Source organism: Seriola dumerili, unplaced genomic scaffold (genome assembly GCF_002260705.1).
Source record: "Seriola dumerili isolate Sdu_G_001 unplaced genomic scaffold, Sdu_1.0 BDQW01000449.1, whole genome shotgun sequence".
In the NCBI taxonomy this organism is placed as follows: domain Eukaryota; kingdom Metazoa; phylum Chordata; class Actinopteri; order Carangiformes; family Carangidae; genus Seriola; species Seriola dumerili.
The window spans coordinates 4,733,026-4,748,427 of record NW_019174704.1 but is presented as its reverse complement, the minus strand read 5'-3'; the positions used below and the strand labels follow the sequence as shown (position 1 = coordinate 4,748,427).

The window sequence follows — 15,402 nt, the reverse complement described above, 5'->3', positions numbered from 1 at the left end:
AACTCCTCCCATTTGTGAGCCATGAAACAGCAAATTCTGCACTTTTGCTTACAAAAACAATAAACAATTATTCAACTATTTGAGTAGTTGCAGATTTTGTATCTTTGGAAACTCTGAAGTAAGCTGGAATTTCAAATAGTTTTGTAGCTTTAAGCTGAGTTTGTTTGGCTGAGCAGCATGAGTTTGTAATGACTGACCCTCGGGCAGGTCAGTGAGGTTTAAGAGGCCAACACCCCATCCATCCCAAAACAAGGAATAGCCCACATTACTAACAGGCAGCAGAGGGTCAGGAGTTTTCATCTATGATGAAATATTCCAAAGTGCAGATGAAAATGTAGAGCCACCAACCTAACAAGCTGATTTTCCCCAATTTTACAACCACTATAAAAACAGGAACAATGACATTTTTAAAAACAAAACTAAGGTTTTATTTCAAAATATGTCTTTCTAACATCCAACAAAGGGCTTCGTTAACAACCAGCATACATATTTTTGTAAAAATATCAGTAAACAAACAAACAAATGCTAAATAACCATCTCATCAGCAAATTGTACTTTTTATCGTACAGGCAGTCTTGGCATTCAAATGGGTTTTAGTTAAAAAGTAGACTGATGCATATTTCAGTTGACTTGTTAGTGAAGGCAAATACACTGATCACAGATGGGAAGATAGAAGCACACACAAGAACATGCACGCACACGCACGAGCACAGACACACACACACACTCACAGACACACGCACACACACCATAAATAGTGGGATGGTCCATTGTTCATGGACTAAAGTCTCCTTTAAACCTCTGATGCCAAATTCACATCCATAGCATCTTTGTAACAGGAGCAGAGGGATTCTCATCTCACAAGAATCTCTTGAAACAAATCAAAGTCATAAAAGTCAAATATTTAAGGATATGGTGAAAATATTTTACACAAATGTACAAAACAATTTCATAAAGAAAACAAAATAACGGTGCTGTTCATCTGCATTTCTACATGAACATCAATGTTCCAGCATAAATTCTTTTCACTGACAGCAGTTCAGTATGAGCCTGTTCTGTTTACATGCTGGTGTGCTACAGACTGATACTTAAACCCACATCTGGATTTGGGTCCTATTTAGTGAAACTGATTAGTATGAAATACATTCAGGCATTATTTCTCCTTTTGCAAAGGACCTTTTTTTTTAGATATTTTCACGTGACCATGACCAGACTTTTTACTGTTATTTAATGTATGCAATTAATACAAAACATAACACTAGTAATACTAGCTGCTATGTGGTCAGTGTATTTTTCAGCAGGAGGTCAGAATGTAGACAAACCTTGTGTTTACACATTTTGTCCTTCTTTTTCTTTCTTTAAAATATCTGTATTACAAAAGTGGCAACTTTTTTTCCCCCATTTCCTGCTAAGGTAAATAATACTGTATATTCACTTCACATTCACAATGAAAACAGAATTGAAACTGGGGTAAAGAACTATGTGCAATAAATATTTCTAACATGTAATCTGATGGTGTTTATGACAACATTGCTACACAATGAATAAAAAGTGATACTGAAAACTTAAAATAACGTAATTTTTCCAAATCATCATACATCTGGTTTCAACCAGAGGTGAAACAACAACACTACTGTGGTTTTAGAAATAGTTAATTCTTAAGAATGTTTCTACTTATGAGTCCAGTTTTGATACTACAGTTACAGTATGGTAATAATAAGCACATGATGAAATAGCTTTCCTTTGTAAGGCACAGAGTTTTACAATGTTCTAGATATCATTTACAGATTTACACTTTCTCCAGTGAGTTGGGCTCAGCATAGTTAAGTACCAGCTGATGAAACTAAATCTCTTGCTCACAAGTCTTACAATACTTTTCTAATAAGTCGAATCTCAAAAATTGTCCAGTTGTGCCTCTTTTCTGAACAGTTGTCTTGATGTGCCTCTGGGATCAGAGTCACCAAGGGCAAAAACAGTAAGTGTTTCACCCCCTCAGCTTGAACCTACAATGGCCTAAGAGAGAAACGATAATGAGTTATTTACCAATGAGAGTAAGGGAAATAAAGAGAGCGATGCAGGATGACCATGTTGTTACCTTTCATCACCACGGTCCTCTTCTACCCAGGCCACTATTTTTCCTTCCCAGCCTGGAACGATTGCTCCATCCAGGAACACCTGCACACAGAAAGGTCTTCATGTATGACTACTCTGCTCTTAGAATGATATTTACATAACATATGTTTGTTGGAATGTACTTTTGCACACAGCAATGGCTGTGGATTTTGTCCCCCATCTTTAAGTGAACCACAAAAGAGTTTCTGCAGGGTTCTCCAAATTAATTACTAATGAAAAAATAAAAACCTCATTCAATGCAATCATGAGGACAAAGAGTAGGGAAACAGTAGGGACAATAAATCTTAAATTATTCATCAAGTACATCAATTTATTCACATTTATATCTCTATTTTGTCAGTACTTCTCAACTATATATAACAACAATTCCTTGTAATCTAATTAATCAATTAATGTCAACTGAACTCAGAGAAGTGGAAAAAAATTACACCACAAAAAATGATTAAAAAGCCTCCTGTGTGCACAATGCACTGTCACATCAGTCTCAATTGTAATTAATACAGCTATAAGATTGCCCAACAGTCCACAACAACATAGACAAAAAGGTTATAACTAATACAATATAAAAAGTTTACTGTCTACAGCAGGCAAGAAAAATAATCAAGACCTTGAATGAACTTTAAGACTTTTTAATACCTTCAGAGATCGTTTTTTGAAGAAACTGAACTTGATGCTTTTATTGACTTTTCAAGACCTGCAGATATCCTGACAGGTTAGTGTCTAAAGCTGGGATTACTTATTGTATTAAGTACAATAACTTTTGTCCCTAAAAACCACAGAGTTTTCATTCAGACTAGTGTGCATCATTACTGTCCTATGATTTATTTATCGCCTTTTCCCTGCCCTCTTTTACCTCTTCTTTCACAGTGCCAAACTCGGGGTCCAGGGCCTTGAAGTGGTACCTGTAGTTTCCCTCTCGATCCACAGCTGCCTTAACGTCCTTGAGCGTTACCTCACCGAGCCTGTACAATAATTACAAAGAGACTCACTCATCTTGTAACATTTCATAATTTTTTACCATTTTATTTTCTACCATTAGCTTACTAGCCTAAATGTATGTGTTAGCATCATCATTGTTTAGGTGAAGTAAGCAAAAAAAGAAGAAAATGCTAAATTTTTAAATATTTCAAAAAGAAAATATTTCAAACACACACACACACACACACACACACACCTCTTCAGTATATTGATCATGGAAGGTGTTGGGGATTTTCCAGTGAAATAAAGGATTTTAGTAGAGGCAGAAGAACCACTGTGGGACTGACAAACCTCTGTAATGAACAGAAACATAGTTTGTAAAAACATATTCTGTGTATGCATGCATGAGGAGTTGGGGGGTAGATGTTGGAACAACTTACTTGTACAAGGCCAGGAGTCATTGTCTGTGTGTTGACCTTTGCGTCTTGGAGATTTCCCCCTTCCCTGTAGTATTTGGAGAAATGTTGAGAACCCTCATGATTTTTAAATGTCCATATCTAACCATATTTAATAAGATTTTATAGTACAAAATCAGTTTCGTAGTATACTCTTTCATTTCTCATTAATCAATTAAATCAAATCTGATTTCAAAGTTGCTATCAGCTAATTATTTAACAAGTCAGTAGCTATCAATTCAGTCTTTGTCATGGCCAAAAGACTGATTTCATACAACAGCCTCAACCATCAGTTCATATGACACCACTGGGCTTTGGCTCCAGCGCCAACAGTTTCTGAAAGACAAAATTGGTTCGTAAGACTTGTGTGTGTTTATGCTTCCAGCTAAGAATTCGTACCCTGTGTGTATGCAGAGAATGCAGTCTGTCGATGAGTGATACTATTCCCTGCTCCAGGGTGTCCAGTGTATGGTGCTGTGGATCGTGGTCTCTGAAGTTGTTTCTCAAACTCCTAAGTGCATCTCTGAGCAGCTGAACCTCCTCTGCCTGCTAACAGAGCACAAACACAAGAACCCAGTCAAACACAAAAATCTAATTTTATCGATTTGTTCTTGTTTAAAGTCTTACACTAATATGTTTTGTGTATGTTAAGCATGCTCTGTGCCGTGTTTGACTTATAAGATACTATATTTTCGAAAAAAAATTGTCCTCCAGGTAATTTACGGCTCATAACAGTAAGAATGGAGGTTGTAGTGTCTCCATTGGTCAAATTAAAGTTTACAACCTAAATGCTGCAAGATGATACAATGCAAGGGTATAGCTGTGTGATGCTTTGTTAGCACCTGAGCATGTGGAAAAATATAAATAGGCCTATTGACTGAACAACCTTAATCATAGAAACAACACTTACGCCTGACATAGAGGGAGCTGGATTTCCTGAGTAAGAATATCCATTGTTTTCTGTGCTGGTGGGAATCTTAAAAAAGCAACAACAAAAAAAAGTGTTAGGTGCTGTGTAACGTATATCTTAATGTAATGTAATTCATGACTGTGTGGTGCAGATGGAATATGAAACCTAAAACTCAAGTCTTTATTAAGATTTAAAAAGAAAAGAAACAGTACTACCTGTTGCGGATCACTACTCATTAGCTCCTGCAGCAGGCTGTTTTTATGTTCCAACTCTCTTTGCAATTCACTCTGTCAGAGACACAGAATCAGACATCAAAACACACACTAATATAAACCTGCTTGATACAAAAACTTGAAATACACCTAGTCTATGCCTTAGATTATAAATGTAGTTTATTGAATGAGCGAAAGAGGAAATAAGTAAATTTAAACTTACGTTCTCCTGCATCAAAGTAAGTTTTAATGTTCATTTGCGATTTTCATTTTGAGTTACTGATTAACTTTTGGTCTGAGATTTTCCCACCTTGCATAGAGGTAGATGGAGCAATTTGAGCTCACTGTAACTAAAATCCTTAAAGTTGCTAACGTACTTGCTGTGTTTGGCTTTCCTCCAGCTTGTGTTTCAGTTGCTGCAGTAGTCTGTCCTTCTGTCCTGTCTCTTTCTGCACCAACCAAAGTGAAAAGGTAGGATTCATTATTTAGTATAAAGGCAATAAACAGATGCTGTGTGACATAATGCTAGACAATCAAACTAAGTAACCTACTAAAAGCAACCTACTAAAAGAGACAGGCTGGAGTTCCTCACCTTGCATTCGCCCCACAGTCTGTTACATTCCTCCAGCTTCCACTGTACCTCTGCCTACAATACATTTTCATAGAAGAGGAGAATTTGCAGTACACATAATTTATAACACAGTATTCTAAAGATTTGATATTCATTTTACTAAAAAATAGACGATTGTGAGACTCTAGTTTATTTAAAGCATTACTATATTCTGTACATTTTGGTTGTTGAGTTCATCCTTCGTCATGCTGGCTCTGAGAAGCTCTTGCTTCATCTGCAGTATTGAAGCCTCCTGAGTGCATAGCCTCTGCTGTTGGGCGTCCTGCATATTTACAAACCAATAGAAAGTCAATTGATAAGCCAGCAGCTTTTTTACCATACAATTAGAATTGTGGTCTCTGTCTTACCTTGGCTCCCTGGAGGTTTCTCAACTCCTGCTTACAGCGCAATAGTTCCCTCTATGGCAAACAGTAAACAGCGCACTCTGAATTAAACATTAATCACAGTATGCATTCCAGAAGTTTATCAGTAATAAGACAGCAGAGTCTTTTATTCCTAACAAAAGAAGAAAAAAAACATATTGAAAGTCTGAAAAGAAAACAAATGATACACTTATTTACCTTGAGCTCCTGAGCCTCCTCCATACTCTGATCCAAACGACTGCGAATGACTACCTGGAAAGAGAGCAAAAAAAGGGATGTGTGTTAGAACCACAATGGACTGAGAAAGAAGGGAAACTGATACCCGTGTCACCCTCTGACACACACACACACACACACACACACGCACACACACACAACAACACACACACACACACACACCCACACAAACCCACAGTTAAGAAAAAGAAATGTGATCTACACTGAACACAAAGAGCTCATGTAACAGAGCAAAGAAGACAGTGACACAGGAAAGAGAGAGAGAGAGAGCAGACAGAGGACAGAAAATGAAATCAAAGGATAAAAAAAAATAAAAACAAAAGATGAGATTATCAATACCAGCTGCTGTTCAGCGTTGCACTGGTCCAAAGTCAAAGACACATCCTGCTCATCCTCAGGCAGTGAGCCATGCAGCAGCAGGGCCTTAAAAACACAAACATGTGACACCAGTATGTACTTTGGAGTGAAGTCGCTGTTTTCAGAAAAAGCTCTGACCAATCAAAGCAGTTGCTGGTAGGCGTGGTTGTGTGCATAATGTATAATCCCCCTTTCTGTACAGATGCTGCAACCAACCAGGAGCAGTCAACAGAGGAGCAAGACAGACATGATCTTAGACTGTTTTCATACCCAAAAACACTGCCAAGTGTGTTCTGGCCCCATCAAGCTTACTATAACTAACTGCCTAACTAACTATATGAGAAAATACAGACAACACACTCAGCACTTTAGCTTCAAATTGGAGGTTAGAAAGATTAATGTGGTTGAAAATAAAAAATAGGACAACACTTTATATCTATGCAATGAGGGTTAGCAAAATCAAATTAAAATATGAATGTACCTGTAAGGCAGACACCATTCTACGTGTCTCCTGCACCTCCTTTTCCAAAGTTTCACTGAGAGGATCCTCCCACGCTGTCTCCACTACAGCATGAGATGACTCAGCTGCACACACAGAGATGTACACACACAGAACGCTGTGTTACACATGTCCCGCGAGAAGTTTTGAGGTGTGCTGATGAAATGACATGCCGGTTTGTGGCGGGACAGAACTTACCACTGCTCTGCTGTTGTTGGCAGTCTTCCTGCTGTCTGTCTGAGTGGCTGCTGCTGGCTGGAGCCCTTGGAGATGACAGTGGACTGACAGAGCTGAGGCTCGAGGAGGACAAAACACTGATTAATCAATTTATTCCACAAAGCATGTTGATGTGTGCATGTATCAGCAAAAAGACATAGTGTATGCTACTACATACTACTTTGACATGGCTGGGTGATTTCTTGATTTGTTGCAATGTATTGGTGGTAATACAGGATGCTTTTGGAAATTTGTAAGTAATAAACTAGGTAAACCTGACTAAGACCTGTCTGTGACCAAAATAAAATGACTTTCATAAACAGCATATGAATGGAAATTGAAGCATACAGTGTCTCTTTGACAACTCTTTCAACTAATTATTGTATTGTGTGGTGAGATTCTGACAAATATTTGGACAGAGGGACCGTCAGAAAGGAAAGGGAATGGCACAGACGAAAAAAGCAACACATGAGAATGAGACACTTAATTTACCCTCTATTTCCACATTGCATTGTAGCATTGTAGAATTGTTAATGGTAAAAGAAACATAAACTCACGCATACTTGCACAGGACTCCACACAAACTTACACTGCCTCACAGCGTCGGGTCTTACCATTTAATCTGCGTCCCCCCCATAGTGGGCTACAGTGCATAATACTTCCAAGGAGTCCAAGTTTCACCCTGCATGTGGGTCTCTGGCATCAGCATCTCGACAAACTCATGGCAGTTTGTGATGTTCCTCACCCTGATACTCCCCGCCCCTCGCCCTCTAGCTAACAAAAATGTTACCATGGCAACTGTCTCAGCAAACTCTGTTTCGCATCCCTCACTTAATTTAGCTACACATGTGATGGCAGTATCAGGTCGCCATAGCTCTGTTGAATGTCTATCTCTCCAAACGAGACCATATCATCATTCTACCAATAATCAATGCATGCACTTCTTTCTTCATCATTATAAACAGACACACACACACACACACACACACACACACACACACACACACACACACACAATTGCACTCAGTTAAAAGAACATACACACATACACACACACACACACACACACACACACACAGTGATGAAAAAGAACAGCACAGAAGATGACTTCAAACAGGACATGTGATTAGAGAAAATAAAGACTGATTATTTCTTTTTTTTAATCATCTGCATCATCTGCTTACACACATAGACAGAGTGAAGCTTGGAGTACTAAAACCGAGGTCATATGCTCAGTCAGGCAGTGAGACACATAGACACACACACACAGACAAATTAACCACAGAATGAGGTCTACTGTTTCCAAAGTGTGGAGAAGTAGGTGTTAAAGATGAAAGATAACTAATAAAATTAACTGCAGGCAAAAATCTGAAATTCATCAACTGTACAGTATAAATAGCAACAAAATGGAGTTTGTTTTCTCACAAACAACAAGTTGTACAGCCTGTTGTAATATACACTGAGCAAAAGTCTGTTTTCTGTAGGAAAATGTACAAATAACAAGTTTAATTACATAACTATACCACTTGCCCTTGGGCCGCTAAACAGCAGTAACCTCTTTGATGAATTTAGGCCAGCAATGCCCACAAGCTTTTACAGCTTTTAAGTTTTATTTTTATAATTTTATACTATTATCATAGCATTATTTAAAGTGACATGGTCACAGCATGATCCAGCCCATATGAGTGTATGAAGTGTGAAAGTCGTTCCAACCTGTAACTGATATGGCAGATTTTACAGCTGTTTTTTTACAGTATATATGTGAATTGAGAAATGAGCACTATCCTTGTCCTTAAGCAAACAGGTTCAAATTTTACATGTTGCATTTAAGAGCACCACTAGGCCTGTTATCTACTTTTCTTCTGAAGATATGGTGTTCCCCTGAAACAAATCTGACTTTTAAAATTATATTTAGAAGACACATAGAGGAACACGAAAACAGATCATGTATGTATGCATGCTGTTTAACTGCATGCTGGTTTAACTACTAAATTCAATGGCATGACCTTTTTAATTATTATGAGAAACTTGAGCTCATGTAAAAGCAGATTACCAGCTAGGCTGAGGATTGTCCTGCTCATCTGGAGCTCCTCTTTCATACTGCTCAACCAGTGCACGAACACACACACTCTGTTCCACATCCAACCCCCAGCCACTGAAAGATAGCACACAAAGCAGAGGTGATTTATTTATACAGTTTTGAGACAAACCATATTTCAGTAATTGTGAGGATGGTAATTTGGTGATCTCTGTTTGTCCACCAGAGGCCAGCAAAGATTGCACATGTATCTAACAGATTATTGCTGTGGCCGAGAACATTTGGGCATTGCAGGGGGATACTAACAAAGGTTTGTGAGACAAGAGTTTGAGTCCATGTGTGTGATTGTTGTGGCCTACCTGTGGATACGTGTGACACGAGTAGGCTGTGATGCATCAAATCGTGCTGACGCCAGTGCAGCAGCAGCACCTTGTGCTAAGGCAATGGTGGAGAGAGGGTTGTGGGTGGCATAGGGTCTTGACAAGCTCCTCCCACTTCCAGTAGCAGCCCTGTGATTGGCTGAGGGTTTGAAGTGGGCAGCCAGCGCCAGAATAATCCTCATTACAGATCTCAGATTACCATCGACAATGTCTTCAGACAAAAAATGAAAATATGAAAAGGTTAGAACACCTGCTCTCAAAATGAAAGGAAAGAAAGTGAGAAAATACCGAATTTTCAGTGATCTACCTCTTGAGGATATGTGTGGCATGCGTATGTGTCTGGAGGAAATGAACTGCAAGACTTGCTCCACATTCTTCCTGCTTTCCTCTTTGTTTTGAGGAGTCATATATACTCCCTCCAGGACTTCCCCAGCTACCAATATGATGGAAATTTGAGACAGAGAGAAAAAGGCATGAGCAATACCACTGTACAGTTCAAGTACAACTTAGACCATATTACATTTAAACATTCTGAAGTTCATGTGGTAAATTTTCACTTTTCATTGGAGAATTGATTTTGAAGGAAAATATATCTGGTAGTCCTCACTGAAAATGTAATCATTATTAAGTAATCATAATAATAGTGTAAGTAAATAAAGATCTAATGATCAGTTGTTCAAGTACAAATTGGTAACAAATAATACAAATAATAATCCTGGCACAAATTTTTCCTTATTCTTCGTCTGCTATTACTATAATGAGTGGAGCATTTGTGTGTGAAAATGCCCAAGTGTGAATTTACCAACTATCTCAATGAGTTGTGTGAGAACCACCCCATCCTGCAGGTCATGCCTGAGGTCTGTGATAGGCTTCAGGCCCGGTTTCCTCCTCAGCTGAGAGTTCACCCAGGAAACATACGCTGCCAGCTGCTGCTGCAATCCATCACACACACACACACACACACACACACACACACACACACACACACACACACACACACACACACACACAAATCCGACAAACCATAGACCAGCACATACACAAACACACAGAACAACTCTTGTGAGGGCCAAATAAGGCTGAGACCATGGCATAACAAATGAGTTCCTTTGTTTATTATGCTGGCACAGGGGAGAAGGGGGCAGGGTCAGCCTATTGTCCCACTGCCTATTAAATTTTACTTTTGTTGAGAAGGTCAGTCATATAATTTCGTGTTCAGTCCAGAGTTACATGGGTTAGTAAGTCTCACACCGTTCACCCTGGTTCACCCACCCCACCTTTACTGGTCCTGTCTAGTCACGTGACAGCCCGTCGTCCAGGATACGTGACAAAGAACGGACCCCATTTTACACAAAACATAAAGTTTCACCTAACGCTAACCTCAAGATGATGGTTGTTGTGTTTATAGCTTATAGTCATACTAAATCTATATGGCAAAATTATTTGCTGACAACCATTACACTATACGTTGTTGCTTGCGTAACCAAACCATACAGCCATAATTCATCTTTGGTCCAAACTGCATATTAACGTGCAAGCGGAATTTGTCAAAGATAACGTCAACATTAACTTGTAGAGACAAACTGCAGGACCTATTTTTTTTTTCACCTAAATTAACCCATTGCAGTTTGCTTGTCTAACTGTTAGCAAATTTGACAGTCTTCCGCTTGGTAATGGTTAGCTAACCTAACTTAATAAACATTAACATCAGTAACGCTGGGTAAACGTTACCTCGTTAAAGCTCCCGTGAAGAACCTCATCCAGCAAACTTCCTCTAGAAAGTGAGGCGATCATCTTTTAATTCGAAAACCCATTTAAGCTAGCTAGCTGGCTAGCTTCATTGGCTCTCACACGACTAGCCTGAAACAACGGGCAGATAACCCCCCTCGTTACTACCGCTGTACTCCAGCAAACGTCAACAAACCGAGACAATTGAGGGATCGGAAGCGACAGCTACCGTTACTCTAGCTGGAAAGCCGGTGTCAAATCACCGAGTCACACTGACAAACAGAAGTTCCGGTTACTGTTTTCAGAATAAGAGTACCATTGATGAACGCTTCCGCAGTTGATACTGAGGACATACTATCAGCTTGTGGTTGCCTGAAACAATATGTTAGCGATAATAAGCTTACGCTACATTTTAGCTTCATAAATGTAGCCCAATGTATGATAAGTAAAGCCACAATTCAGAATTTCTTTGGTTCCAGGCTATTTCTGTATGTGACCTCAGCCTTTTATTTTCTGCCATTAAACCAGTGGTGGCATGGAAAGTAGTAAGTAATCAAAATACTGCACAAGCACAATTATGATGTACTTATACTCTACTAGTATTTCTATTTTGTGCCACTTTATACTTCTAGTCTACCGCATTTTACTGGGAAATGTAGTTTTACTGCAGTAAGCTACATGACAGCTGTAGTTACAAACTCCAATTAGAGAAGTCCAAAACCTGAATAAAGGTTTGCATATCAGAACTTTGTTCCTAATTTTGTCCTCTCACATTTATCTTCTCAGGACCACTGAGATTTGGTGACCCTTTGGAGGGCCACTACCCCTAGGTTGGGAATTACTGGACTAAACTAGATAACTATATAGTTCAAACAGCAGCTACAACAGTACAATGCTGTTTAAACATTGATGATTCAGTCTTATATTTTTTTCTATTTCTTATGAAAATATCCCAAAATGCCCCACAGGATCTATACTGGGCAGTAAGGTAGTGGGAATCAATTTCCCAATGATACAATGGCTGATTGGACTAGCATGTTTCTCTGTGAAAACTACAATACTCATTCACTGGAAAGTAAGGACTGGCTTACTGTAAGGGATACCTGGACTATATGTCGGCCACAAGCTTAGAAATGTTGGACATTTGACTTGAAGGTCCCTGGACTTCAATTAGAACACTCCTCAATACCCCATCTCATTTAGTCACACATTCTAGAGGGATTTTGTTCAGTCAGTCTTGCTCATTTTTGAACTTAGTGTGATGTAATAGAACAGAAATTATGTTTATGTTGAAATGATATGGATTTATGTTTTTACAGCTGTATGTCAGATGGTAATCAGTTAAAATGTTAGCCGTACCTAGGTTTGCTCTGCACACTGCCCTGGATTGTTTTAGGGATGATGATGCTGGACTCTGGCCCTTAGGCCAGTGCCCTTGTCCATCCCCAGAATGCTATTTTCATAAGCAATGAAGTTATTAGGAAAATGTGAAAGTAACAGTCACATTGTGTCATTTAGAACAACACTGTCAAACTTCAGATTTAGAAAGAGGTAATAAGGTTTTAAATAGGCATTTTGCCAAAAATGTATAATATTCAATCCATCTGTAATACCACCCAAATTTTACCCATCAGTCATACTTGGTAATGACACTAGCATTCTGAACCTGACAAGTTGCCTGGGCTCAACTGCCAGTTTGCCCTGCAGTTCAAAAGGTATCTAAAGAAATGTTTATTACAAACTCTTACAGTGCTATTTGTTTCTGTATGCTGCCAGCTTGCAGGTAAACATACTGTAAGATTAAAGAATAAAGAATATGAAGATAAAATCACATGAATATATACAGGACCAACATCACCATCATCAACATCAATTCTAGATAATATCAACTTACAGTAACTTTAAATATCCATAACATAACATTTGCATTCTTGTTCAGCTTATCAAACTATTTCCAGGTCCAGTTATTATTTGCATTTAAGTTCTCTTTCATATTATAAATATCCATTGTAATAGCCTGTTAACAAATATAGTACTTCAGTTTTTAAAAACCAAGTTGATTACATAATGTGCCATTTCACCAGGCTGCCCACAAGTTCTAACTGTAACACCTTATGGCTGTCATTCTATTCGGTTTAGATGGCTGAACATGGGGGGCTTGTAGGACAGGAGGTTGCCCAGAGATGGGATTGGTGCCTGAGTGTCTCTCTCAATCTGGCTGGACAGTTGCAAATGCTGCTTGGAAGTGGATTATAAAGACTGTGCAGAGACTGGCATTTCCATGGCGCAGAGATTCTGGATTTGACCTGCAAAAACAGTGCAAGATAGAGTAATGTTACAAGAACTGGTTATTGAGTTTGCATGCATGCACAGCAAATAATTATAGCTGACAAGCTGCTTCTTCTGGCATTAGAGAGTAGCTAAAAGAATTTGTCAAATTGAATTGTCAATTAACAGAATTGTCAATTGCCAATTAAGTAATTGATAAATCATTTAAATATTTTCAAAGATTAAATGCCAAATAAACAGTAGTTCTAGCTTCTCAAATTGGAAAATGTGCTGGTTTTCTTGGTCTTCAATGACAGTTGTCACTATAATGTCACTGATGTCTTACAGGCAGAACAAGTAATTACTTGCGCTACTTGAGAAAATAAGATTTATCGACAATGAACGTAATGGTTTATTGGATACCATGGACATCTTTGATGGGTTTAGCGTAAAATTTTACATCTAAATCATGGAGCTGAAGTCCATGTTCCATACTTTTTGGATGGAGTCAATTTTAAGATACATTTTCCATTTTAAGATTGATCCTGTTGGTTGATAGCAGCATGACTCTCTTGATTGCCATGCGATTTTCTATAGACACTCAAGGTCTCCATAGTATGAATCCTGATTTTTTACTTTATACAGTACTTGGGTTTATGACAAAATACTTGAGAAACTCATGCCATTCCCAATCAGCTGTATTTTGGGTTACAGGCAAGTAAGTAAAAACATTGCCTTCTATTCATCAGCATGTTAACATTGTTATTGTGAACATCTTAGCCCGCCAATGCTAGCATAAGTACAGCCTCACAGAGTTGTCGATTCTTTGTGTAGTTCCCACAAAAATGGCAAAAAATGTGAAAAAAGTCAAGCTCTTTATTTACCAATTCGTAAAGTGGTCTGATCCAGTATGCTGAGGTAAGGGAGGTAGATGTTGCTAGGTCCAGGAGGAGCAAAACACAATTTTCCATTATCCAATACCACATTCTCACCAAAAATACAGAGCTGAAAGAAACAGAGAAAAAGGATTAAATATTAACGTTTTAAGTTTTGCCTATTTTTGAATACTGACAGGTACAGTATGTATATACTGTATGTGTGTTTGTCTACCTGCTTTTGCAGTAGTTTCTGTGTCAGTTTTAGAAGTGTGGTGCTCTGTACTCTTCTAAGGTCACTGAGTAGCAAAGTGGCTCGAGCCAGAGTAACACTGGACCCTGGTGGTATGCATGTCCGTCCTGACAGCAGGCTCACTGCTTCCTACACACATTCAAAAGCATACAGAACACAACAGCACTTTGATTATTTTTAATCATTACACATCAACAACCAGAATCATACATCCTTGACTGAAAAGCAAGTACAAGAGAAATAGAGGCATCTGAAAAAAACAATACAAGGAGAAGCAATATATTTTTAATATAATAGCAATAATAATATAAATACATTCTTGCAAACAGTGAGTTAAAATGATGACCCACACAGTATAATGATAACAATAGAAGGGATCATAAAAAACATTAAAGAACAAAAAATATGAATTAAATTCAATGCAAAAAAAAAACAGATTTGAAGAACAAATGTAACAATTGCTCTGACAATACTGCGTTTGTGTTATGAATTTATTATTTATAATATTCATGTCCTATATTTGTTTGGGTTGAAGATTGTTAGCTACTTAGCAGCAAATATGGGAAGACATACACAAATGAGTGTTGTGTGGCAATTGTATGGCAAAGCTGTATGTTCGGTGGTATACCTACTTTTGTTTTTTTTGTCCCATTTGACCCATATTCTCCATAATCATAATCTCTACAAACCACGAGACTGTTAACATCCAGTGCAGTGAAAGCCAAGCTGTTCCCACAACTCATAGTATGTAGGGATAGTGGCAGAGTGGATAATGCATCTAACTGCGATTTAGAAGATTATATATTTGACTCCTGTGCTAGCTTATTTATACTTGTTGGAGTTGACTGGCATTCTCTACACTTGTCTACAGCATCATGGCAACAATACATAGGTACTTTGTTTTACATATACTTGTTGCAGGCATTTGGT

General features: G+C 38.3%; 1 protein-coding gene across 6 annotated transcripts; it reads right to left on the bottom strand.

Moving 5' to 3' along the window:
- Window positions 1–430: 430 nt before the first annotated feature.
- LOC111234281 (dixin-like) lies at window positions 431–11,305 on the bottom strand. 6 transcript variants are annotated; one of them, XM_022762271.1, is made up of 21 exons: window positions 11,080–11,305; window positions 10,151–10,280; window positions 9,656–9,781; window positions 9,328–9,559; window positions 8,984–9,085; window positions 6,913–7,010; window positions 6,697–6,800; window positions 6,198–6,281; window positions 5,820–5,873; window positions 5,607–5,657; window positions 5,417–5,521; window positions 5,194–5,274; window positions 5,006–5,077; window positions 4,632–4,703; window positions 4,417–4,482; window positions 3,906–4,055; window positions 3,492–3,555; window positions 3,308–3,404; window positions 2,987–3,095; window positions 2,096–2,175; window positions 431–2,013 (listed from the first exon to the last, which is right to left on the bottom strand). In XM_022762271.1, exons 1-21 carry the CDS (start codon window positions 11,140–11,142, stop codon window positions 2,004–2,006), a joined length of 1,950 nt encoding a protein of 649 aa, XP_022617992.1. In that variant the 5' UTR covers window positions 11,143–11,305; the 3' UTR covers window positions 431–2,003. The 6 variants fall into 6 exon arrangements, with proteins under 6 accessions (XP_022617992.1, XP_022617993.1, XP_022617995.1 ...); XM_022762272.1 differs by having other exon boundaries at window positions 3,906–4,052; XM_022762274.1 differs by having other exon boundaries at window positions 6,913–7,004.
- Between the last annotated feature and the right edge of the window lie 4,097 nt (window positions 11,306–15,402).

Coding starts and splice junctions, on each gene's coding strand:
- LOC111234281 (XM_022762271.1), bottom strand. CDS start 11,142: ATGATCGCCTCACTTTCTAGAGGAAGTTTGCTGGATGAGGTTCTTCAC. Junction 9,782..10,150: donor ACAACTCATTGAGATAGTTG/GTAAATTCACAC, acceptor TCATATTGGTAG/CTGGGGAAGTCCTGGAGGGA. Junction 4,056..4,416: donor CAGCTCCCTCTATGTCAGGC/GTAAGTGTTGTT, acceptor GTGCTCTGTTAG/CAGGCAGAGGAGGTTCAGCT.